This window comes from Vulpes vulpes, chromosome 2 (assembly GCF_048418805.1).
Source record: "Vulpes vulpes isolate BD-2025 chromosome 2, VulVul3, whole genome shotgun sequence".
Lineage (NCBI taxonomy): Eukaryota > Metazoa > Chordata > Mammalia > Carnivora > Canidae > Vulpes > Vulpes vulpes.
This window is the reverse complement of record NC_132781.1, coordinates 54,757,986-54,781,995: the sequence shown is the minus strand read 5'-3', so window position 1 is coordinate 54,781,995 and position 24,010 is coordinate 54,757,986. Positions and strand designations below refer to the sequence as shown.

Sequence of the window (24,010 nt, the reverse complement as noted above, 5' to 3'; positions counted from 1 at the left end):
GACTTGGACGCAAGGGGACATTTCTAACAGAAACTTAGGCAGAGAGCAGTTGCTGCAGCTGAACACAGACCAGAGCCCTGAACATCCTGGCAGCCAAGGCAAAAAGAGAAAGGAAAGAAATACCCACCTGAAGACACTGATAAATTGGGAAGTCATTAGCTGAGGCCGCAGCTCCTTCACCTCTGCCACATTCCCCAAGAGTCCTAGCATATTCCGATGCAGTTCCTGCTTCTCTGGGAATTCCTGGCAAAATGAGAGCCAATGGGGCCACTTCAATTAGCACTTAGTGTCTGGTTTGATTTTTGTTTTGAAGTTCTGGTATTGTTAACCTAGAAACCTTATGGGTATCTGGCCATTCCAACCAGACAAAGAGGGGGGAGCAACAGCCTGCCCTCATACCTTCTAGTGTACCTAGTACAGCACTGGGTATATACCGTATGGATTTTTTTTAAAGGTTTATTTATTCATGATAGACATAGAGAGAGAGAGAGAGAGAGAGAGGCAGAGACACAGGCAGAGGGAGAAGCAGGCTCCATGCCAGGAGCCCGATACGGACTCCGTGCCCTGGGCCAAAGGCAGGCGCCAAACCACTGAGCAACCCAGGGATCCCCTATACCATATGGCTTAAAATGGTGAGGACTCCTTGCTACAAAATCAAAGGCTGAGTCGAGATCTGACCTATAAACTTCCAACTAGGACAAATGTGGTTCTATTTGCCAAAAACTCAAAATATTAGTTTAAGGGAAAATTTATAAAAACTAAAGTAAGAAAACAAGTTTTATTTATTTTTAGAATTGCTACTACTTATTTTTTAAAAAGTAAGCTCTATGCCCAAAGTGGGGCTTGAACTCATGACCCTGAGATCAAGAGTCACATGTTCTACCAATTGAGCCAGGCAGGTGCCCCAAGGATGAGTTTTAAAAGACTGTCCTACTGGTCAGAATGCTGTCCAGTGGACCCCAGCCAGACTGTGGGCAGTCTGAGAAATTGGTGTAGAGAATGATGGGACCGGGTTTTCCCTTGGAGGGAGGGCTCTAAGGGGGTGTGGGCCTGTAAGTCGGCCCCTGCCGCCCTTCTGTGGGAACCAGGGGGAGAGGGGTTGCTGATAGATCTGGCTGGTAGGATGCCTACGGATAGAAGAGTGGCCATGTGGGTGGTTAAGGAGGCTGCTGCCACTGGAGATGGGCAGTACCTTCAGGCAGTCCAGGAATAGCTTCATGCCATTGAAATTGAGGAACATCTCGCAGTTGTCAGGTGTCTCGTCTGTGATGTTCCACAGGGCACTCCAGGAGAACTCCATCACCTGGTCACACTGAAGGGAGGGGGTGCTCAGCATGGTTCACTTGGAGGGCCATGCAGGCCCCTGGCACCCATGAGGGCATCCCCTGACAAAATATGGGTATCCTCCAGGGGCAAACCACCCCTTCTCAGGCTAGGGAAGGGCAGAGTGGCTTCATGAAGACTTGACTTACTATCTTGTCCAGCAGCTTCTTCTGAATCAGCTTCAGCATGGTCTGTGGGCAAAGAAGAAAACTTGCTGGGGGGAATGGGGACACAGGCAGGGCTTGGCTCAAGAGCTACTTGTCCCCCAAGAACCAAGATGGAGAGAGGAGAGTCAGCACTTCTACTCCTGGCTAATGCATCCTGACGAGACCAAATCTGCCTTATCTGGTCTGGGGGAGCTGTTTGAAGAGGTACAAACCACATAGACTTGGTCCCTAGCATCTGAAGGCCTGGGTGCTAGTCCCAGCTGCACCTTGGTTCCTCGTGTAGCTTTGGGTCTGGGCCCACCCCCCCCGTCTGTGGGCTCCAGCCTGTCCAGTGACAAAGTAAAAGGAGGAGGCTAGATACTCCTTCCTCATTCTTTCCTTCTGTTCTTCAGCAAATACTTACCTCTCCACTGTGCATCCTAGGCCGCACACTAGGAAATGCTGGGGATGGTGTGACAGGAGAAGGAACAAGGATGGTGTCTTTCCCTCCAGAACTCACAACCCACTGGGGAGGCCAATATTAAACAGACACTTAGTGAGAAAGACCTAACAGGGGACCTGGTCTGAGGAGCCAGGAGTGGCTTGGACGGTGGGAGACCCAATGGGCAGCTGGAGTGGCCAGGAGAAGGTGCCAGTGTGCTCTAGGCAGAGCAAATCTCCAGGGACATAAATCAGGTTCAAGGTGAGGAGAGTCTTTCTTTGGTCTAGCCTAAATCCAGCATGCAGTAGAGGGCTCTGGAAAAGGCTGGCTAGGAGGGAGGGAGAAAGGGGAGGCAGGGCAGCCCAAGGGCACGCACCACGACAAAGCCCATCTTCCCCACAGCCTCCTTGTGGTCATTGTCCACCTGGCAGACCAGGGCGTTGCACAGGTGCACAGCGATGCGCTGGATGGATTCATCCTGCCGCGTGGGGTTGAGGATGCTTAGCAGGAGCTCGTTGACCCGGCGGTACTGGAACTCCAGCTCCTCGGGGATGCTGAAGTTACATAGGGTCAGGCAGCAGTTCCGCTGGACCTGGGCCGGGACACAAGTGAAGCAGTCAGGGTCAGACTGGGAGCTGGGCTTTATGGGGTGCTCTCAGGGCATGTGAGATCACCCAGAACTGTGGTGGTCTAGGAAGGCTTTCTGGAAGAGGAGACTCTAAGGCTTTTTTTTTTTTTTGAACATTAAAAAAAGAGTGAAATATAATCTTCATACATAAGAGGGCATAGAACACAAATGTGTAGTTTTACGAGCATTTATGATGCTAACAAGCTTTTCAGCAACCAGGTAACCACTACCTGGGTCAGGAAAATAGAATACTGCCAGCACCTGGAAGTCCCCATAGGTCCCCTCCTAGTCATCATCAGCCCATCTTCCACTATAGAGAACTACTCTCCCCGCTATTCTGTATGAAAGATTCTTTAGCATCTTGCTTATTGTTGTTCAACCATAGGTTTGCAAGATCAACTATGTTGTTCTGAATAGCTGAAGAGCATTCATTTTGGCACTGCATTAAGGTGCTTCAATTTATTCATCCATCCTGTTGTTGATGGACATCTGAGGGGGCTTCCGTGTTTGGCAACTTCAATGTCTCGTGCATGCATCCTGGTGTCCATGCACATGGGCTTCTGGGTCACATGGCGTGCATGTCTTCAACTTGACCACGACTCCAGACTGTTTGCCAAAGTGGCTGTACCAGTTTACAGTCCCAGTGGCAGAGTAGGAGGCCTAACACGGCTTGACATCTTTGATTTCTTTTCTTTTTTTTTTTTTTTTAAATCATCCAAGACCTAATAGCCACTTAATTTTTTTAAAGATTTTATATATGAGAGACAGAGAGAGAGAGGCAGAGACACAGGCAGAGGGAGAAGCAGGCTCTATGCAGGGAGCCCAATGTGGGACTCGACCCCGGGTCTCCAGGATCACACCCTGGGCTGAAGGCAGGTGCTCAACCGATGAGCCACCCAGGTGTTGTCTGTGGGCTTTTAAATTTTTTTTCAAGTATTCTCGGAGCATTTGCCTGTAATTTAATTTCTTTCCATCCTTTCTTGTTAGATTTGGGGAGAACTTTGTATTTTATTAATTACATAATTTATAATTTATTTATTTCTTTTAAAAAATTATTTATTTATTTATTCATGAGAGACACAGAGAGAGAGAGGCAGAGACACAGGCAGAGGGAGAAGCAGGCTCCATGCTGGGAGCCTGATGTGGGACTCAATTCCGCAACTCCAGGATCATGCCCTGGGCAGAAGGGAGGCGCTCAATCGCTGAGCCACCCAGGCATCCCTAATTATGTAATTTAGAGATGTATCACCCTTAGTTATCTCTTTTTTCCCCCAAATATATACATATATTTTTTAATTTGAGAAAAAAAATGTATTTTAAATTACAAGAGCTAATACTTATTCACTATAAAAGTTCAAGTAGTAGTATTTGAGTGAAAAGTTAAAGTCTCTCACTTTATTCCCTAGAAGTAATGGCTGTTAAAAGTTTGGTGCACATTCTTCTAGATTTTTCTATTATGCACATGCAAATATATACTTGGGGGAGAGGAGACGGAAAAAAAGATATTATATATATTGGTCCAAAACTTTTCACTTATCAATATGCAGTGGACATTTTTTCACACTGTGTGGATGGATTGTATGTTACTTTTCCAGGTCCCTATTGCTAAAACATTCTGGTTTTCTCTAATTTTCTTTAATTTAAAAAGGTGGATGTAGGGATCCCTGGGTGGCGCAGTGGTTTGGCGCTTGCCTTTGGCCCAGGGCGCGATCCTGGAGACCCGGGATCGAATCCCACATCGGGCTCCTGGTGCATGGAGCCTACTTCTCCCTCTGCCTATGTCTCTGCCTCTCTCTCTCTCTCTCTCTGTGACTATCATAAATAAATAAAAATTAAAAAAAAATTTTAAAAAGGTGGATGTATTATATATTTTTCCTCTAAAAACATTTGAATTGTGGAATACATAGGCCCAAAGACAAATGCATTTATAGTTTTGGCAAATTCTGCCATTTGTTCATACCTTACCAGTGGGAAGTAGGCAAAAGTGCTCTCTACAGACTCCCGTCAATATTGGGGATCATTGGTCTCTTGAAATGAAATGTGATATATCATTATTTTAATTTCCATTTCTTTGATAGGGCTTAAAGATTTTATATATTTATTCATGAGAGACACACAGAGAGAGAGGCAGAGACACAGGTGGAGGGAGAAGGAGAAGCAGGCTCCCTGGGGGGAGCCCAATGCAGGACTCGATCCCAGGACCCCTGGGATCATGACTTGAGCCCAAGGCAGATACTCAACCACTGAGCCACCCAGGCGCCCCTGATAGAGTTTATTATTTTGTTTGGGAGTCTTCAACTAGCATTTTTTCCCCCCAAAAGACACCCCTTTTTGCTGGTTATAAAATCAATCTCAACGTAGAAAATAGCTGTTCTAAACCCTGGAGTTTAGAGGCATTGGAAAAGCAGGTCTTCTCATCCTTGCAGAGGCTATATATCTCTACCAAAGCCTTGCTGGAGATTAATTCGATAATACATCCCAAATGCTTTAAAAATACACCTATCCATTCATTGCTCGGGCAATTCCACTTTTAGTCATATATTTGAAGGATAATCAATGGAGTATAGTCAGCAAAACCTTATTTGAAATAGCAAATAATAAGAAAGTAACCTAAATATTCAACCACCCAGGCTGATTCAGTAACCGGAGCCTGGGCCTATGGGGATAGGGCTTGGCCACTGCCTCCCAGCTCTAGCACACAGTTGGCACCAGAGCGGCCTTCCCTGGGTGAGGATACTGAACACTCTGCTGACAGCAACAACTAGAAAACAATGGTTAGACCCAGCTGTGAGGGGGAGGCAAGCTGGACTGTGAACAACTCTCACTCTGTAGTTAACACATTTTCATATTACGGTTGACCCTCGAACAACCTGACAGTTGGGGCACTGGCCTCCTCCCCACCCACTTCCTTGCAGCTGAAAATCCGCTTGTAACTTCTGACTCCCCCCAAAACTTCACCACTAGTAGCCTACTGTGGACTTCAAGAAACCCTTACTGATAAGCATCAATGGCCAATTAGCATATTTTGTGTATTGTATGTATCATGTACATGTCTTATAATAAAGTAAGCTAAAGTAAAGAAAATGTGAGAAAATCATAAGGAAGAGAAAATACATTGGCATTGTACTGTATTTGTCAAATAAAATCTGCATCCAGGGGCACCTGGGTGGCTGTTGGTTAAGCATCCAACTCGATTTTAGTTCTGGTCATGATCTCAGGGTCATGAGATCAAGAGCTCTGCATGGGACTCTGTGCTGGGTAGAGCCTGCCTGAGAGTTTCTCACACTCTCTTCCTATGCCCCTCCCCCTGCTTCTGCTTGATTTCTCTCAAGTAAATAAATAAATCTTTTTTTTTTTTTTTTCAGGCAGAGCCTTGGTGGCTCAGTTGGTTGAGCGTCTGACTCTTGATTTCTGCTCAGGTCATAATCTCAGGAATCTAGGGATGAGCCCTGCGTTGGGCTCCCTGGCTTTGTGCTCAGCATGGAGTCCACTTGTCCCTTTCCTCGCTCCTTCCCCTGCTCTTTCTCCCCCTGCCTCTCAAATACATAAATAAATAAAATCTTAAAAAAAAAAAATCTGCATCTAAGTGGACCCACACGGTTGAAACCCATGTGGTTCAAGGGTCAATGGTACTTGAATTTGTTTTCTCAGCATTAGGTGTCTTACTTTTGAAAATAGAAAATAAATATTATTTTAAAAATTCTGTTGTAAAAACGTTTGTGAAATGGGAGATGTTCACAGTCATAAGACACTGATGAAATAAAAATCTATGTTATGCAAACAGTAAGTGCAGAATGACCCCATCTACTAAATAAACATGCACAGGCTAAATCCAGAACAACAGGTATCCAACATCAATAGTGGCTATCTCTGGGTGGCAGGATTGTTTTTTTTTTTTCTTTATATATGTAATTATAAATTTTCTAAAGTAAAAATTTTTGTCACTTTTATAATAAAATCAGCTGTTGGAAAACAATCCCCCACCCAGCAGAGCGTTACTGGGCAGAAGGGCTGAGGAGTCAGCCTGAGCAGAGGCCTGAGGCAGGAGAACAGGGTCCCTGAGTGGAGGGTGGCAGTGGGTGATGGACTGGTCAGGTGGGGCCAGGTTACAGGGTCTTGAATGTCAGGTCCCAGAGTCTGGGAGTGTACAGTGGGTAAGAGGGGTGGGGGTGGGGGGCAGTACAGAGCCAGGCAAAAAAGGGTTCGAACAAGCATGGCCTCATGAGGGACTAGGTTTGTGAGGCTGGGACACAGGGTGAACAGGAGGAGGGGTGGCTGGGCCAGAGCATGCAGGGCCATAGTGGGCAGGGGGCTCACCGTCACCTCCTGGTAGGATTCCATGCCATTCAGCACCACCTGGATGACCTGTCGGCGCAGCTTGATGCTCTGCTCTGAGCGGTACTCGGAATTGGTCAGGTAGAAGAGGGCAGCGCTGCCTGTGACTTGAATGTTCTTGTCATACTTGTGGCACTTGAGGGCTGTGATGACCAGCTATATGAAGACAGGGTAGGCCTGGGTTGGCAAGTCCTGTTAGAGTTGTGCAAGGCCAGGCCTAGGGCTCTGCAAGGGGGCCTGGAGAGGTCCTCTGGGGTACAGCTTTCCTCAATCCTGTTCTCTGAGAGCAGAAGTGAGGGCTGGGGGCAGAGACTAGGGCAGGGCCACAGTTCTGGGAAAAAGACAGTGCTGGAATAAGTTAGGCCCTGCAGGCCTGGGGTTCAGGGGGGTAGGACTGCTCCTGTCCTGGGGAAGAGGTGCAGAGAAGAGATGGGGGCTCTGGGCACGCAGCTCAACCAAGTCTAACACCTGCCAAGTGGGGATGGACAGGAGACCGAGGACCCCCAGGGTTGAGGCTGACCTTCAAGGCCCGAAGAAGCTGGTTGCAGCGTTCGATACGCGCGATGTCAAAAAGTAGGTTGATGGCCCGTGAGGTAATCTCAGGCCTGTGCTCCGTATAGGCCTCTATGGCATTCAGCACCTGCTCCTCGTTTTTGTCACCACTTACCTGGAAATGGAACATGTTCAAAACCACCCGGAAGAAGCTAACTGGGGGATCCCCAGATGCCAGCTCCATCTCTAGATCCAGGGCAGACACCTTGGGGCCCCCATCCCGCCCCCTTCCTTGGTCCCAGGGCTCCCTATTCCTCCCCTCCCCGACTCCCTTTCTCACTTTGTAGGCGGGAATGTGTGTGAGGCGGCACAGAGAGGTCTCGAAGAGCCCTAGGAACTGCAGTGGCCTCTTCAGGGCCCGGAAAGGCATGATGCTGCTCTTGGAAGGCTCAATGCTGGGGGAAGAGGGTGTCAGGGTCAGTGGCGTATGGACTGGGGCTGCCCTGGGTTTAGGAGAGCTTCTCCTTGGGGGTAACTAAGCATTTACTTGGGGCCCTCTTCTAGGCCTTCCTGCCTCATCTTTTTTTTTTTTTCCTGCTTTTTAAGGACAGAGGACATAGATCCACACCTCCTGATGGAAGGGTAGCAAGGTCACATTGTATAACATGTGGGATGGGAGATATTGTTGCAGCCATCTTTGGAAAATACTATGTACCATTCTAGTGAGGATGTATTATTACCTTTATGTAAAGTTCTACCGACAATCATGAAGAGACACACCAATCAACCAAACCCTGCGAAAGTATGGCTGAGGGTAGGGCTTATAGCCAATTATAGCTGGATGGGTTTAAATGGGACCTCTCAACCAAACAAGCCAGGAAGCAACCTATCTGCTGTGAAACCTAATACATGGCAGATACTGCTGGCCCATCCAATCACCACCCATCTCTAGCCAGTCTGAGCATCCTAATTTCCTGGTCACTCCTCAAGCTTGTACCTTCCAGCCTTTCTGTATGCTGTTCCTTCTGCTGGGATACCTTTCCTCTGGCAAACTCAGGAGCTTTCAGGACAGCTTGGATGTCATTCCTCCTTCCTCCATCCTGATCCTCAGGGCAACCCCACAGCCCTGTGCCTCCCCTACCGCAGTCCTAATAATGGCTCCTCTGTCCCTACTAGTTCATACAGACTCAAAAGGGCAGGGCCTGATTCATTTCTTTATCTCCAGCACCCAGCATAGGACCTGGCATAGGGATGCTTGTTGGACACCCTGCTGGCAACCATGGCGGGTGGGTCCCCACCTAGTCTGCCCTGCCTCTTCGTCCATCTTAGAGATGCTGCAGTTCTCCAGGATCATGTGGCCAGAGATGTCCAGGGACATCAGGTTCCCCAGCTTTTGCACAAAGAGGCTCAGCACCTTGCGAGTCAGCTTGAACTTGTAGTAGCTGGAGAGGCGGTCTCGGGAGATGTCCAGGTGTCTGGAGATTGGAGTGGGGGTCACAGGTCAGGAGCTGGACACAGGTTGGGGCTGCCTCAGAGACCCTTGCTCCTTCAGCCCATGCCACAACTGCTCCAGGGCATTCTGGGGGAGAACCTGCTGGCACCCTAAGGCCCTGAACAGCCTTGATGCAGCCAAAACACTGGGTTTAAGAAAGGGGACTGCATCTTCCAAGCCCACTCCTGCCCAGCCAGGGGCTCCCAAGCCTCCTGGGACTGCCAACCCCCACCTCTCCACCCCTACCCCAGTGAGCTCTGGGCCAGCAGCTCACCGCAGCTTGTGCAGCTGGACGATGACCCGGATGTGGTCGTCTGACAGGTCCATGTTGTAGAGTACAAGGGACACCAGGCTGTCTTTCCACTGGGTCAGGAAGGCCGCATCGCTCGTCTGGATGCCCGAGAGGTCCAAGGCAGCCAGGGAGTTAAGTGGCCGTAGCAGGGACTCCACAGGGACCCCATCGATCATGCGGCCCAAGTTGAGGAAGCGTAGGCGGCTAAAGCCCTCAAAGGTAAAGTCCTTGACCAGCACCTGGCAGGTGGGGTTGACGAGGCACTCGTCTTCACAGCCCCCTGGGTTCTCCTCCTCATAGAAAATGTTTGCACAGCCGAAGAGGCTCAAGGACACCAGGGTGTGGCTAAAGCTCCTCAGCGTCTGCAGACTCTTGGCGGATAGCTTCTCGCAGTTGGTCAAGTACAGCTCTACCAGGTCCTAGCAGCAGGCACAGCTCTGTTATTGACACAGCCTCTCCCCACCCTCCAGGCCTGGCCCCAGACCACAGGTGGGCTCGCAGAAGGGCATGCACAAGGTAGGGGAGCGCCCAATTCTTGTGCTGGAGGCGAGCGCCCCGGCCCCGGACTCACTGACTGCTTCAGGCTGGCCTCCCCATGCCCATCCCCACTAGCTGGTGATGCAGGTCTCACCTGCTTGCGGATGGCCTCCAGGTCCTGGTCCTGCACCAGGTCCTCTCGGAGATGGATCCGGGTGAGGCGGGTGCTTCGGGGGTCAGAGAAAAGGCTGAAGAAGCTCTCATGCGGCTCAAAGTTGCAGGCGGCATTGACCAGCTCCACGTACCTGGGAGGGAAGAAGGCCTGGCTAGCGGGAAGGGCCCAGGGACCCTCATCCTCCCTCAAGGCTCGGCACCAGCCCTCCTATCTCTGAAACCTTCCCTCATCACTAGTCAGTAACTTCCATCTCCATCCCCTAGCCCTCTTTCTAACAGTACCGGAGTGGATCCTGATCTCCCTGCAGGTGAGACGAAGAGTGGCCCCAGGCATGAGGAGAGCAAAGGTGATGAAGGGACCTCCAATCAAGAGCAAATCCTAAACTCTTCTTCCTCAAACTGTACACATCTATTACAAACATACACGTCCATACTCCTCATCTTTAAACCAGCTCCTGTTCCTTGATCGGCCCCTCCCAGGACCCTTTTTAACAGCAAGATTAAGCCAAGGGGTTTAACACTTCCAGCTGGGTATAGGACAAGCGCCCAATAAGACCCTGTTTGAGATGACAGTTGATGCAAGAATCTCGGTCTGGTGGTTTTGGAGTCAAACATTCTGGAATCTAAATCCTGGCTTGGCTGTTCATTACCTGGGCAACTTCACACGAGTCATGGAACTTCCCCAGGCTTTAGTTTTTTCATTTGTAAAATGGACATAACTCTGGTCTGCAAAGCATCCAAGCAAGTGCCTGATCCACCTTAAATGCTCAGAATGTGCTTACAAGTCGGGCTCTGTCCTCAGATCACATAAAAGTTCCCACTTTTTTTTCTTTTCTTTTTCAGATTTATTTTATTTATGTTTTTCAGATTTATTTATTCATTTTAGAGAGAAAGTAAGCAAGCAAGGGGAGGGGCAGAGGGAGAGGGAGAGAAGCAGACTTCTTGCTGAGCATGGAGTCCAATATGGGGCTCAAGTTCATAGTCCTGAGATCATGACCTGAGCCAAAATCAAGAGTCAGCTGCTCAATCGACTGAGCCACCCAGGCACCCCTAAAAATAAAATATTTAAAAAACAAAATAAAATAGACGGTGCCTGGGTAGCTTAACTGAGCCCCTTGTCAGGCTCTGTACTCTGTGAGGAATCTGCTTGGTATTCTCTCTCTCTCTCTCTCTCCCTCCTGCTCATGCTCTCTCTCTCTCTCTCAAATAAATAAATCTTAAGAAAAAAAAGATTTTATTTTTAAATAATCTCCACCCCCAGCATGAAGCTCAAACTCATAACCCCAAGATCAAGAGTCACACGCTCCACCAACTGAGCCAGCCAGGTACCCCACAAGTTCCCACTTTTATATGCAACTGTTTGCTCTAACAATTTCTTTCTGGGCATCCAGACCGAACTTCCTGAGGTGAGTGAAAGTATATCCTATTGCTAGGACCCTCTAATAGTGAGGAGTCCCTTGGAGGGTCCACACAAAGATTTTCTGAATGATTTGATTCCTGGTCATGGATCCATTATTTGTTATCAGTACACACACAGGCATATACACACATATGGATCAGCACAGAACTCCTTTGTTTATTATGCAGGTTGCTTTTAATTTTCTTTAAAAATATTTTATTTATTTATTTATTTGAGAGAGGGAGCAGAGCAAGCGCGAGAGAGAGCAAGAGCCAGGGGGAAGGATGGGGGAGAATGAGAAGCAGGCTCCCTGCTGAGCAAGGAAGCCCATTGTGGGGCTCAATCCCAAGACCGTGGGATCATGACCTGAGCCAAAGGCTCTGACCTCTCATAGATGTAATGCGCACTTGCAATTATATACTCAAACACACCCCGTGCTGCAGATGCCCATGTGTGTATATACCCATTCCTTTTTTTTTTTTTTTTTTTTAATTTTTTATTTATTTATGATAGTCACAGAGAGAGAGAGAGAGGCAGAGACACAGGCGGAGGGAGAAGCAGGCTCCATGCACCGGGAGCCCGACGTGGGATTCGATCCCGGGTCTCCAGGATCGCGCCCTGGGCCAAAGGCAGGCGCCAAACCGCTGCGCCACCCAGGGATCCCTATATACCCATTCCTAAACACAGACACCCCTCCACACACATACCAACAGGCACACATGTAACTTTATGGTTATGAATATACCAGTGTTCTCCTGCGCCCACTGATACCCAAGGGCATGCACACACCGTCACACATGTGTATCCATAGCCACATCCCCACCTAGTGCACTTGACGGTCTCAGAGCCTCCACACTCTGTCAAGCTAAGACTCATGGCCGTGCCCCAGCCCCCCGCCTGCTCACTCATTGACAAGCCGGTCGCAGATCTCGCTGGGCAGGAAGATGTCTGGATGTAGTCGCAGAGTCTCCTTTTCCAGCAGGTAGCCCAACGTGCCATCCAGGTTGCGCAGGCAGAAGTCGGTGCAGAGGGCCATAAGGGACTCGGGGGTGTCAGACGCCATGCTGGGGGAGGCAGATGGACAGATCTAGGACAGGGGCCCCTAGGGGCAGTGGTGACTCTTCAGCACTCACAGGATCATTGGCAGAACCACAGCCTGGGGAACAAGAAGCAGCTAAGTGAGCCCCACATAAAAGTCACAACCACTGGCTGCCCTATGCCCACTCTCTAAGTAGGGAAACTGAGGAAATGTCATACTCAAATTAGCAGCTTAGCAGAAGCATGCCCCAGGGCTCCTGATTCCTTCCCTGCTCCCCTCTGCTATGCCACTAGCTATGTGTGCTTTGACCTGCAAAAAGAAGGGGCCTTGTCTAAGCATTTTTATCCCTTCACAGTGTCTGTGGGCAGACATGCATGTGCTGGGGATTCAATGTCTGGGTGAGGATAACAGGGTCTTTCATTAACAGTGACACTGGTGTGTCCCATACTATGTAACCTAATCCATAAACAGCTGTCACTGTGTGAACATTCCATATATACGAGGGCCTTACAGACATGTTGTCACTGAATCTGTAGAGGATTAAGAATGGAGGCTCCTCCCAAGAGAAGCGAAATAGATGTCCACATAAAAAATTATACATTAATGTTCACAGCAGTATTATTCATAATAGCCAGAAAGTGGAAACTCTTTCCATCAACTGATGCATGGATAAACAGAAGTGGTCTATCTATATAATGGAATATTATTCAGCCATAACAGGAATGAGGTATTGACACCTGCTACAACATGGACAGACCTTGAAAACACTGCTAAGTGAGAAAAATCAAACAAAAGGCCATATATTACATGATTCCATTTATATGAAATGTTCAGCCCAAATGGGCAAAGCTGTAGAGACAGAAATAGATTAGTGGCAGCCTAGGGCTGGGGGGTAGTGAGGAATGGAGAATGACTGCTAATGGGTAGAGTTTCTTCTGGGGTGATAAAAATGTTCGAAAATTGATTATGGTAGCAGTCACACACTCTGAATATACTAAAAACCACAGAATTATCTATGTTAAATAGGTATACTGTATGGTATAGGAACAGTAGCTCAATAAAACTGTTATTAAAAAACTAAAGTTAGGGGGTGCCTGGCTGGCTCAGTCAGAAGAGCATGTGACACTTGACTTGGGGTTGTGAGTTCGAGCCCCACCTTGGGCATAGAGACTATAGAACAAAAAAAAGAAAGAAAGGAAGAAAAGGAAAGTTGAGGCACGTGGCTGGCTCAGTTGGTGGAGCGTGTAACTCTTGATCTTGGGGTCGTGAGTGTAGAGATTACTAAAAAAAAGAAAAAAAAAAGCCTTAAAAAAAAAAAAAACCCAACAACCCCTAAAGTTTCCTACTATCTTCATGACCTCGAGCTAGGTAAAGATTCCTTAAATAAGACTCATAAAGGAAAAATTATAAAGCAATCTGCATTGAAGTGAAGAAACTTCTGTTCATACATACACAAAAATTAATTGAAGATGGACCACAGACCTATATGTGAAGGGTAATACAACAAGGTTTCTTATTTATTTATTTATTTATTTATTTATTTATTTATTTATTTTATTTATTTATGATAGACACACAGTGAGAGAGAGAGAGAGGCAGAGACACAGGCAGAGGGAGAAGCAGGCTCCATGCACTGGGAGCCCGACGTGGGACTCGATCCCGGGTCTCCAGGATCGCGCCCTGGGCCAAAGGCAGGCGCTAAACCACTGCGCCACCCAGGGATCCCCTACAACAAGGTTTCTAGAAGAAAACATGGGAGTCTATCTTATGATTTTAGAGTAGGCAATCATTTCTTAAACAAGGTACAAAAAACCCCTAGAAACCACAAAGAGGAATTAATTGTACTGCCTTAAAACATAACACTCTGTCCATCAAAAGATATTATTAAGAAAGAGAAAGAATATCTCCAATAATATATCCATCAAATGACTCATATTCAGTATATATAAACATTTTCTACAAATCTTTTTTTTTTTTTAAAGATTTGGGGAATTTCTACACCCATTATGGGGCTTGAACTCACAACCCTGAGTTATATGCTCTACCGACTGAGCAAGCTGGGTGCTTCCAAATTATTTTTTCAAAAGATTTATTTATTAATTTGAGAGAGAGAGAGAGAGAGAATGTGCATGCACATTTGTGCACATACACACAAGTGAGCAGGGTGAGGTGCAGAGGAAGAGGGAGAATCCCCAGCAGACTCCCCACTGAGCACAGAGCCCATCCCAGGGCTTGATCTATGAATCCTAAGGTCATGACCTGAGCTGAAATCAAGAGTCAGATGTTTAACCAACCGAACTACTCAAGCAACTCCTCCAAACTGTTTTTAAAAGGACATAGCATTCAACTAAAAAATGAGCAAAAGACTTGAATAGGTATTCCATAAAGGATAGAGAACATATGGAAACATATAGAAAAGGACTCAGCTTCATTAGTATCAGTAAAACCACCTGCGGTACCATTTTCCATCCACCAGAATGGCTCAACTGGAAACAATCCAGGCAATAACAAGCCTGTGCTGTGGTGAAGATGGAACAATGGGATGTCACCCAAGCTGCGGGTGGGAGTGCAAACTGGTGTGGATTGACAATATAACAGAATACTGTGTGACAATCTTCTAAAGCTGAATATGCACATATGTTCAATGTCCAGAAATTCCACTCCTAGGCATACACCCAAGAGAGATGCACATATACATGTTCCCCCAAAGACACAAACTAGAATGTTTACAGAAGCATTATTCAGAATAGCCAAAACCAGAAAAGAGTCTGAATGCCCCTGACGTTAGAATGAATAATTACGGTATACTCACTAATGAAATTTCTTTTTTAAGATTTATTTATTTATTTATGACAGACACACAGAGAGAGAGGCAGAGACACAGGCAGAGGGAGAAGCAGGCTCCACACAGGGAGCCCGATGTGGGACTCGATCCCGGGTCTCCACGACCACACCCTGGGGTGAAGGCGGTGCTAAACTGCTGGGCCATCGGGGCTGCCCCTCACCAATGAAATTAAGGGAAATAAGAACATACAAATGATTGTTAACACAACAGCTTGGATGAACCTCCCAATGTTTAGTAAAAGGAGTTAGGCACAAAGAGCATATAACATATTACACACTGAATGAATCCATTCAAGTTTTACTCCATTGAGTTAAGAAAACAACAGAATAATCTGATCTATGGTAATAGAAGATAGGACTGCAGTTACTTTGTGGATTTGGCTGGGTGCTGAGAAGCTTCTAGTCCCTCATCTGAGTGCTGGATATACAGATATGTTCACTTTGTGAATATTTGGGACCTGTATACTATGATGTGTGATTTTAAAAAATGTATAATTCAATAAAAGTTAAGAAAATGACCTGAACACCAAAGAGGTCCACATTTAGATGCGGCTGGAGTTCATTAAGTGATGCTGAGAGTGTAGCTCCTCAGCGACAAGTGGCTGAGAGAGAATGAAAACTGAACCTTCACATTCGAAGTGAGTGAACAAGATAGAAAACAGTCAACCATTTACAGAACCAAAGAAAGTAAGGAATTAATCCAAACTATCTTCCTCCCACAGTCTATATCAGAAAGGGGAGGAAATAGGCAAAATGAATCCATGGTGTTAGAAGTCAGGGTAGCGATTCCCTTTGCAGAGAAGCAGTGATTAGGATCCCTGGGTGGCGCAGCGGTTTGGCGCCAGCCTTTGGCCCAGAGCGCGATCCTGGAGACCCGGGATCGAATCCCACATCAGGCTCCCGGCGCATGGAGCCTGCTTCTCCCTCTGCCTGTGTCTCTGCCTCTCTCTCTTTCTCTCTGTATGACTATCATAAATAAAAAAAAAAAAAAAAAAAAAAAGAAGCAGTGATTAGAAAGTGGCAGGGAGGCCTCAGCGTAGGTATGTTCACTTGTGGAAATTCATCAGACTGTCCAGTCACCCTTTCCAGGCGTTTCCCTAGCTAGTTTGTACTTCAATAGGTTTTTTTTTTTTTTAATTGCAGGTTCTGTCATCAGATAGATCTATGTTTCAACCCAGTTCTACAATTCACTATAAATTACTTAAACTCTCTGGACCTCAGTTTCCTCATCTGGAAAATGGGGATAATAATCCCCACTTCACGGGGCTGCTGGGGAGCCCCATGCATGTTGGGGAAACGCTTGGTCTCACACTTTAAGAGACTAAGTACACAAGAAATAGTTATGATCCCATCTTGCAGATGAGAAAACTCAAGCTCAGAGAGGTTGCTCTGTCTGAAGTGGGATTTGAACCTGGTCTCTGGATTCCCTCATGTCACCCCTTGTAAAGTTCTGAAGGACTTCAGGGCCCAACATTGCCCCTGGCTTCCTGGAAACCGGAAGTTAAGTTGAATTTGAGTCTTCTGGGCGGCTCTAAAAATCTGGTCGTGGCCACAGAGCCCTGTGCCCTCTGGAGTCACAAGCTCTAACTTCTGGTGCCACCACTTACTGATGACAGTGCTCTGAGAGCTCTGGAGTCAGGCCCACCCAGCTTCTAGTTCCAGCCCTACCACTTAAGAGCAGATGAACTTGAGCAAGTGTCTTCACCTCTCTGTGCTTCGGTTTCTTCTCTAAAAAAGAGGGCACTGTGAGAGGATAACATGGAATATTGGAGCTTAGCCTGGCACATGGTCCGTGGTAACTGCTCAATGAAAATCGGCTATTATTACAACTACTGTTATCACCATCACCATCATCATCCCCTGCTCCTGCCTCACCTGCCTTGGTCCCCAAGACAGTAGGGTCTGCTCTTGCCCAGTGCCGGGCCTGTGCTCTCTAGGCCTGGTATCTTGCCACAAAGGCCTGTGGTGCCAGCTGTCCCACTGGCTGTGTGCCACCCTTGAGGGAAGGCACAATAAACAGGCTGCCTGGGCACTGGGCATGATCTTCCTTTACCTTCATTAACTTCCAGATCTTCCCTGGGAAACAGGAGTCTGGGAAGCACTGCTGGCAGCAAAGCATACCCTGCTGGAAACTGGGTCTATGTCTTTGAGCAGTCACTCAAGGCCTCCTGAACCACAGCCAGCCTTCTGGCCCCTACTGTAGCCAGCCTGGCCTCCTTCGTGGTACTGGCAACAGGCCCTACGCACAGGGTCACCTTCAGACCTTTGCTCAGCCAGTTTTCTTTCAACTGGGAGCATCCCAAGTCAATGCATTACCCCACTTTCTATTCTAAATACTATTCCCACCCTCAAAACACATCTGTGTCCCTCCTCCAGGAAGCATCCCCGGCCACGCACACTCCAGCCCACACTCCACACCATTTTGAAGGCCCCTTCACTAGCTGCTCCCTGTATATCTCAGGCTTTAATATCAACATCACTTCCCTGCTCTGTGCACCCTTGACCCCACTGTAACAACTAACACTTTGAACCTAATGCTGGTTTAGTTATGGGCTTCCTTGCCAGGTGGCCAGTTCCATGAAGGCAGGAACTGAGCTGTCTTGTGTGGTATCACCCTGCACTGAGCTCAGGCCACTTATTTATCTACTCAGTAGCACTGTGGGTTCAGTGGCAAGTGAAACCAGACAACGTCCTCATCCTTATGGAGCAAACTGACTCTGAGGGAGACAGACATCCACCTAATAAGCACACAAACCCCACACCAAGTCACTGGGACCAATGTTCTGAAGGAGAAAGAGGCACCTGGGACTCTGAATACCTATGCCAGGGGAACTGCCCTGGACTGGGGAGTCATGGGCAGGCTTCCTTGGAAGTGACATTTCAGCTGCAATCCAAAAGATGAATCATAGTTAACTCTGGTGGTGGGGAGAGAAGGAAAAGGCATTCCAGGAAGAAGGAATAGATGTGCACAGTCTGAAAGGTCAGAGGGTATGGGATGCTGGTACCACAGGCCCTATTCCAAGATAATTTGCTGGACAAAGGAAGTGTTGAATACCCTGTGTGGGCCTGATACATTGTAGGGTTTAACACATGCCTGTGGAAGAGACAAGAGAGATTGTAGGTTGTGCCAGACATGGAACCCGGGGGACAAGGCACACTCTTGCATCCTCCCTGCCCACTGTGCCAGGATAGGGGGAGGCCCCAGTAGCCACAGAGGAACTCCCACCACTCTGAATGACAGAGTGGCACCAGGGGTTTTGCCTTTTCTGCAGGATTGAGCCCAGTTACCCAGGTACCTACCAGGACCTACCCCTGCTCCCCAGGTAGAAGAAATACTACCCTTTCAGCCACTAACGTCATCCCAACCTGCTCTCCTCAAGACAAACCAGGCAGATGGTACCATCTGCTAACCACTCTTTGGTGTGAGCTGGAGGATGAAGGGGCTGTCGTCATCTTGGCACAGAGGCTGAGAGGCCTGGGGCGGCCTACCTCTTGTGCCCCATGCAGGTCTGGCGCCTACCAGACACAGCCATCTCTACCCTCCCCATTCCCACCCAAGGGCTCCTCATTCCTGTGGCAAGCACTGGCATCTGGAATTCTGGTAACTGGCGACACAGGAAACTCTGATTATGAGAGTACACCACACAATAAGAAGAATCTTGTGTCTTTCTCCATCCCTTCTCTAGCAGGTTCCATCCTGAGCTCTGACATGGGGGGCAGGGAGGGCAGGCAGCAGAGAAGACACAAAAGAGAAGCGGTGGCCACAATCTCCATACTGGTTGCTTCCAGGTGGGATGCTGAGCCCCTCACGCTGTGGGACATATAGTTCCTTATTTAGCCGATGACATTCCCTAGGATCCTGTACTTGAAGCTAATTGTCATTCGTATAACAATTGTGGAACAACCCTTCCCATAGCCCGTGAGCTCCTAGAGGATGGGAACCCATTCTGCTTGCAGGCTCCCGGATCCTCTGTGCCAGCCTGTGCCTAGCACGCGTTAGAATGAAGGTTTGCCTTTGCCCTGACCTCACTATAGCAGCTGAGGTATTGACTATTGACTGTTACCCCTCAGAGATACTGAGGTTTGCCTGAAATCACACAACTGACGACAGAGGACGCCATCCTAAACCAAACCCGTGCTTCTCATTGCACCACAGGGTCTTCCGTACATGCAGTGCAGCAGGGAGAGAAACTGCGGACCAGAGGGAGCATGGGACCCCACCAGCGGCTGAGAGGCTGGGGAGCCAGAAGCTTGAGCCTTGGAGCAGCGCCCACCTTGTGAAATATTAACCCAAGTGCGGGGGGCGGGGGGGGGGAATTCAAACAAATGCCCTATTTACAGAAGCTGGAAGCTTTCCAGGAGGGAGCAGATCCCAGGCCAGATATTGGGGGTTGGGAAGCTGCCATGAGGGGAGTCAGGGCAAGTGCCAGCATCTCCCAGGGGCCAGGGTGCAGGCCAGGGTTGGAAAGCATCCCAAGGGGTTGCTGGCCTCCCGAGCCTAATCTGCAAAGCAGGTGACATTAAGAAGATGCAGAAATGGAATGAAGGGATGCACCTCACTGCTCACTGGTGCCACCTGGAGGCAGAGGGGCCTCGGGGATACCTGGGTTCCAAGCTTGCACTCAAACTTCATGATCACACCACACCCAGGCTGAGTACAATACTCCAAGAATTCTAAGTACTCGATATCCTTTAGGTCATTTAATTCCCTGAGCAACCACACGAAGCAGGAGTTATTAAAGCCTACAACTAACAAAAATAATAATAAAGCCTACAACTTACAAATAGGCAGCTGAGGCTCTGAGTGGCCAAGTATCTGCCATGGACTATGTATAGGTAGGTACAAGGGTCTATCTGTACTTAGCAACAGACAGACATGTATACTTTAGATGAGACTCCAGAGTGTTAAGCTTTCCATGCATGTTCTCACTAAAGGCACAAATAACTTATGAGGGACATATTATTTGGTTTTCCAGATGAACAAACCATGGTTCAAAGATGTGTGATGACCTGCCCAAGGTCCCCCAGCAGGTGCCTGGCTCTCTCTCTCATGACACTATGGACAGAACTATTTCTCCCTGCCTCAGGGCTTGTTTCTGCTGCTGAGGCTTCACTGACTCCTTACAGCTCTGAGTGTCCTTAGGCACTGAGCGCAGATGATCTGTTATTGCTGATAACAGTCCTATGAGCATATATCATGTTGACCCACAACTAGAAGCTTCCTAGTGGGGACGCTGGTGACGCAGGGCATCTCCATGACCCAGTGGGTGTGTGGCTGGTTGGGTGAAGATGAAGGAGCTTCAGCTGTTATGATGAGATCCCCAAGCAATATTTACCAGCCTCAATATTCATCAGGGTACTTTATAAGTCAATGTGTTGCGGAACGCCACCTACCTTGTAGGGTTTGCTGAGGAGATGCCATGAAATAATGTCCAGAAGGTGGTGACCAATCATTATGGAGTGCTCTCCTAGGAATAATGCTTGAGGAGAGCCTTCTGTTTTGGAAGGTGAAAAATCAGCTTTAGTGACTGAGCCAGATAAAGAATGTTGGTCCCAAAATAGATGACCCAACAGGGGTCCGTGAAGTGGCATTTCAGGAGTCAAGAACAGCTGAGGTACCGACAGCATTAATAATAATAACAAGAACTGGGCAGCCTCGGTGGCGCAGCGGTTTAGCGCCGCCTGCAGCGCAGGGCGTGATCCTGAAGACCCGGGATCGAGTCCCATGTCAGGCTCTCTGCATGGAGCCTGCTTCTCCCTCTGCCTGTGTCTCTGCCTCTCTCTCTCTCTCTGCATCTCTATGAATAAATAAATAAATAATCTTAAAAAATAATAATAACAAGAACTGTTCTCTACCTTTGTAGAGTGCTTTAGAGTGCTCCAAATTCTTTCACCACTTATGTCTCATTTCATCCTTCCAACAGCCTTCAGGGTTAATATACAGATGGGAAAACTGAAGCCCAGATGGGATGGAACTTGCCCAAGTTCACACAGTGAGCTAGCAGCAGAGCTGGAGCTTGAACCCAGGGCCCCAGGTGGCTAGTCCTAGGTTCTAGCCACAACAGCTGCTCGGATATGCTGGATCTCAGCATCCAAGAGCTTTGACTTTTCATTTTTAAATCATCTGGTCCAGTCACCCTGTTCAGTTTATGACCCAGGCCTGATGATAAAGTCCAGGCTTAAGGGGTGAGGAGGGAGATCAGCCATTACTCCACTCCCTATAAGGCAGGCTGCAAAATCTTAGCCTCTGCTGGGTACTTCTTCGATTAACACTCGCCATCAGCAGATCAGCCACACATACCCCAACCACGTCTGGAACCAACATAGACCACCCTTCCCAACCTATCCTCATGTCACATTTCTGTCGGCAGTATCATTTTGTCCATTTTACACGGCAGAATGGGGATTTGCTGTGCTCTTTTTAAAAAGACACTCAGAGCTGTAAAGTGTCAGTGAACCCCCACCACCTTCTACTGGCATCAAGAAATCCAAGACCAAGCTACCATCCTCCCTGTAGGATATGCAAGCATTGTTCCCACTGAGGGGTGACAGGAATCCACTGTGTCCCTCCCACCCACCCTGTTCTGCAAAATTCTACTAGCTCAGGGAGGCAGCCAGAGCTGGTGGCACCACCAGCTGGTGCTAAAAAGAAAGGCTTTGAGATAGACACATGCAAACAGTTCCTCATCACGGCTACTGCCATCATCACAACTGTTAGATACCAAGTACTTAAACCATGCTAAACAGTGTGCTAAGCACTTCAGTGCTTGATGTCTCATTAAGCCCAACAACCCTATTTTACAGATGAGGACAATGAGATGGTCCCTTGCCCAAGTTCTCACAACCAGGAAGCAGCCACATGACCTAACTACAGTGCTCTATGGCCATCCTTTTGGTATTAATTCCATCAATGGTCACTACAAAGATAGAAAAAGAGTACTTATAATGCCAGGCCATGGCAGCCCCGGGGGCTCAGCGGTTTAGCGCCACCTTCAGCCCGGGGCCTGATCCTGGAGACCTGGGATTGAGTCCCACGTCAGGCTCCATGCATGGAGCCTGCTTCTCCCTCTCTCCCTCTGCCTGTCTCTCTCTCTCTCTCTCTCATGAATAAAAAAAAAAAAAAAAAAAAAAATGCCGGGCCAGAGCATAATGGCTATTTGTCATCTAAGACAAATCTGTTTTCTCTGACCACCATGTTTGTACAGTTCTGACAGGGTGTTCCTTTAGATACTCAGGGACCCTGTATCACAGAGACAGCCCCTGACATTCTCCCCACCATTATCTGGCTCCCACTCTTCCCATCCTTCACTTTGCTCCAACTCTATTGTCCTCTTGTTGTTTCTCAAAATCATCAGATGTATAACCTCAGGACCTTTGCACTTGTTGTTGAATGCTCTGTCTGTAGACAGATGCGTGGCTTGCTCCCTCCCTCCCTTCAGATGTCACCTTATTAGAGACTTTGCTCAGATATCACCTTATTAGCAACCTTTTCTGATCAACGTCTCCAAAAAGGTGACCCCACTCTCTGGCCCTTGTCATGGCCCTTCCTGCTTTATTCTTCTCCATGGACACTCTACATATTACAGGTTTCTTATTTTCTGAATGAAGCAATAAACTGAAACAGAGACCCCTCACCACTGGCAACCACCTCCTGCTCTAAGCTTGGCCTCCTGTAACTCTTTTCAAAGCTGTCTTCCAATACTCATTCTAACCATTTTGAACCCTGAAAAGAAACATTCTGTAGGAAAGATTACAGGGGGTGTTTTTCCCCCGTGGAGGCATGAGCCTTCTTCCCCCTCCCTACTGAGCCAAGCCCAATGACAGGCAAAGGCAAAGACTGGAAATCTTGGACTCCTTGGGCCAAAGAGCAGCCAAGTCAATTTCCACCCACAAAACTGTAATGGCCAGCAGTCAGTTTCACTTTCAACTCACCTATCAGGCTCCCTTGCCCCTCAGGTTTGCAACCCAAGCCCATCCCTTTCTCATCCTGCTGGATTTCCTGCACCTTGTCATCCCTTTTGGGAGCCGTTCCAGAACCCAAGCCGTCCCTGAGCTTTTAAGCATGGCTTTGGTGGAACTTAAGCTCGTCCAACAGGTAGGAGGGGCAGAGGCTGGTTCTTTGGATCCTATATGGATCCCCCATTTTGTAGGGGCATCCGACAGGGCGTCATTTTCTTTCGGGAGGAAGGGAGCTCAGTTTTAAAGGCACGTTTCTCAGACCTGGCAGCAGGGGCAGAGAAAGGAGCCCTCCCACCATTGGCCGCAATGGACCTGTGCAGTAGGTTGCAGCAGCGATGCCGAGGCGCCTGAGGCAGAAGGGAAAGGGGACGGACGCAGATAAATCCCTCCGCCCCGGGAGCGGACGGGATGCTTACTCGCTTCCTCCGCGAGGAAAGCAAGCGATGCGGCCCGGGGGAATCCGGAGCCACAGCGCCAGGGAGACAGGGCATCTCGTCAGGCTAGGGCCGGGGTCTGCGGGAGACGGGGGTCGGCGGGGCGGAGCTTGGGATCCCGGGGACTGGAGCCCCGCGTGGGAGGGGGTCGCGCCGGGGGGGACCCCGTGGCCGTTACCTTGCCCTTAGGGCTGCGGGCGGGGCTGAGGGCCGCCGGGTGCTGGCTCTGGGGCCCGGCCCCTCCCCCGATCCGGCTCCTGAGGCTCGGAGCCTGCAGCCGCCGCCGCCTCCGCTGTCAACAAACCCGGGGCGCGTCACTTCCGGGGCCGCCCCTTAGCAACAGCGAACGGGTTCCCCCGACAGGTCCCGCGGCGAACGCGGGCGGCGGCGGCCGAAGGTTCCGGGGCGCGCGCGGCGGCTCCTCTCCCGGCGGGGCCGGGGCTGCGGGCTGCGGAGTGTGGGTGGGCCCCGCTGGGTCCCGAGCACGCTGCTCCGGGGGCTCCCTTGCCTCGGAGTAGGGGGGGCCCGCTGGGG

The 24,010-nt window shown here is 48.7% G+C and overlaps 1 protein-coding gene across 3 annotated transcripts in view; it reads right to left on the bottom strand.

The window, feature by feature from the left end:
* ZER1 (zyg-11 related cell cycle regulator) overlaps positions 1 to 23,792 on the bottom strand; it is a 30,960-nt gene extending 7,168 nt beyond the window's left edge. The window contains exons 1-13 of one of the 3 annotated variants that reach the window (XM_072741524.1): positions 23,655 to 23,782; positions 20,478 to 20,578; positions 12,106 to 12,356; positions 9,782 to 9,932; positions 9,133 to 9,569; positions 8,665 to 8,841; positions 7,707 to 7,821; positions 7,395 to 7,541; positions 6,857 to 7,030; positions 2,288 to 2,503; positions 1,473 to 1,514; positions 1,193 to 1,312; positions 128 to 243 (exon numbers count right to left, since the gene is read on the bottom strand). In XM_072741524.1, coding sequence (XP_072597625.1) covers positions 128 to 243; positions 1,193 to 1,312; positions 1,473 to 1,514; positions 2,288 to 2,503; positions 6,857 to 7,030; positions 7,395 to 7,541; positions 7,707 to 7,821; positions 8,665 to 8,841; positions 9,133 to 9,569; positions 9,782 to 9,932; positions 12,106 to 12,263 — 1,853 coding nt within the window. In that variant the 5' untranslated portion in view covers positions 12,264 to 12,356; positions 20,478 to 20,578; positions 23,655 to 23,782. Of the gene's footprint in view, positions 1 to 127; positions 244 to 1,192; positions 1,313 to 1,472; positions 1,515 to 2,287; positions 2,504 to 6,856; positions 7,031 to 7,394; positions 7,542 to 7,706; positions 7,822 to 8,664; positions 8,842 to 9,132; positions 9,570 to 9,781; positions 9,933 to 12,105; positions 12,357 to 20,477; positions 20,579 to 23,654 lie in introns of all 3 variants that reach the window. The other 2 variants (XM_026009452.2, XM_026009453.2) reach the window with 2 other exon arrangements.
* Between the last annotated feature and the right edge of the window lie 218 nt (positions 23,793 to 24,010).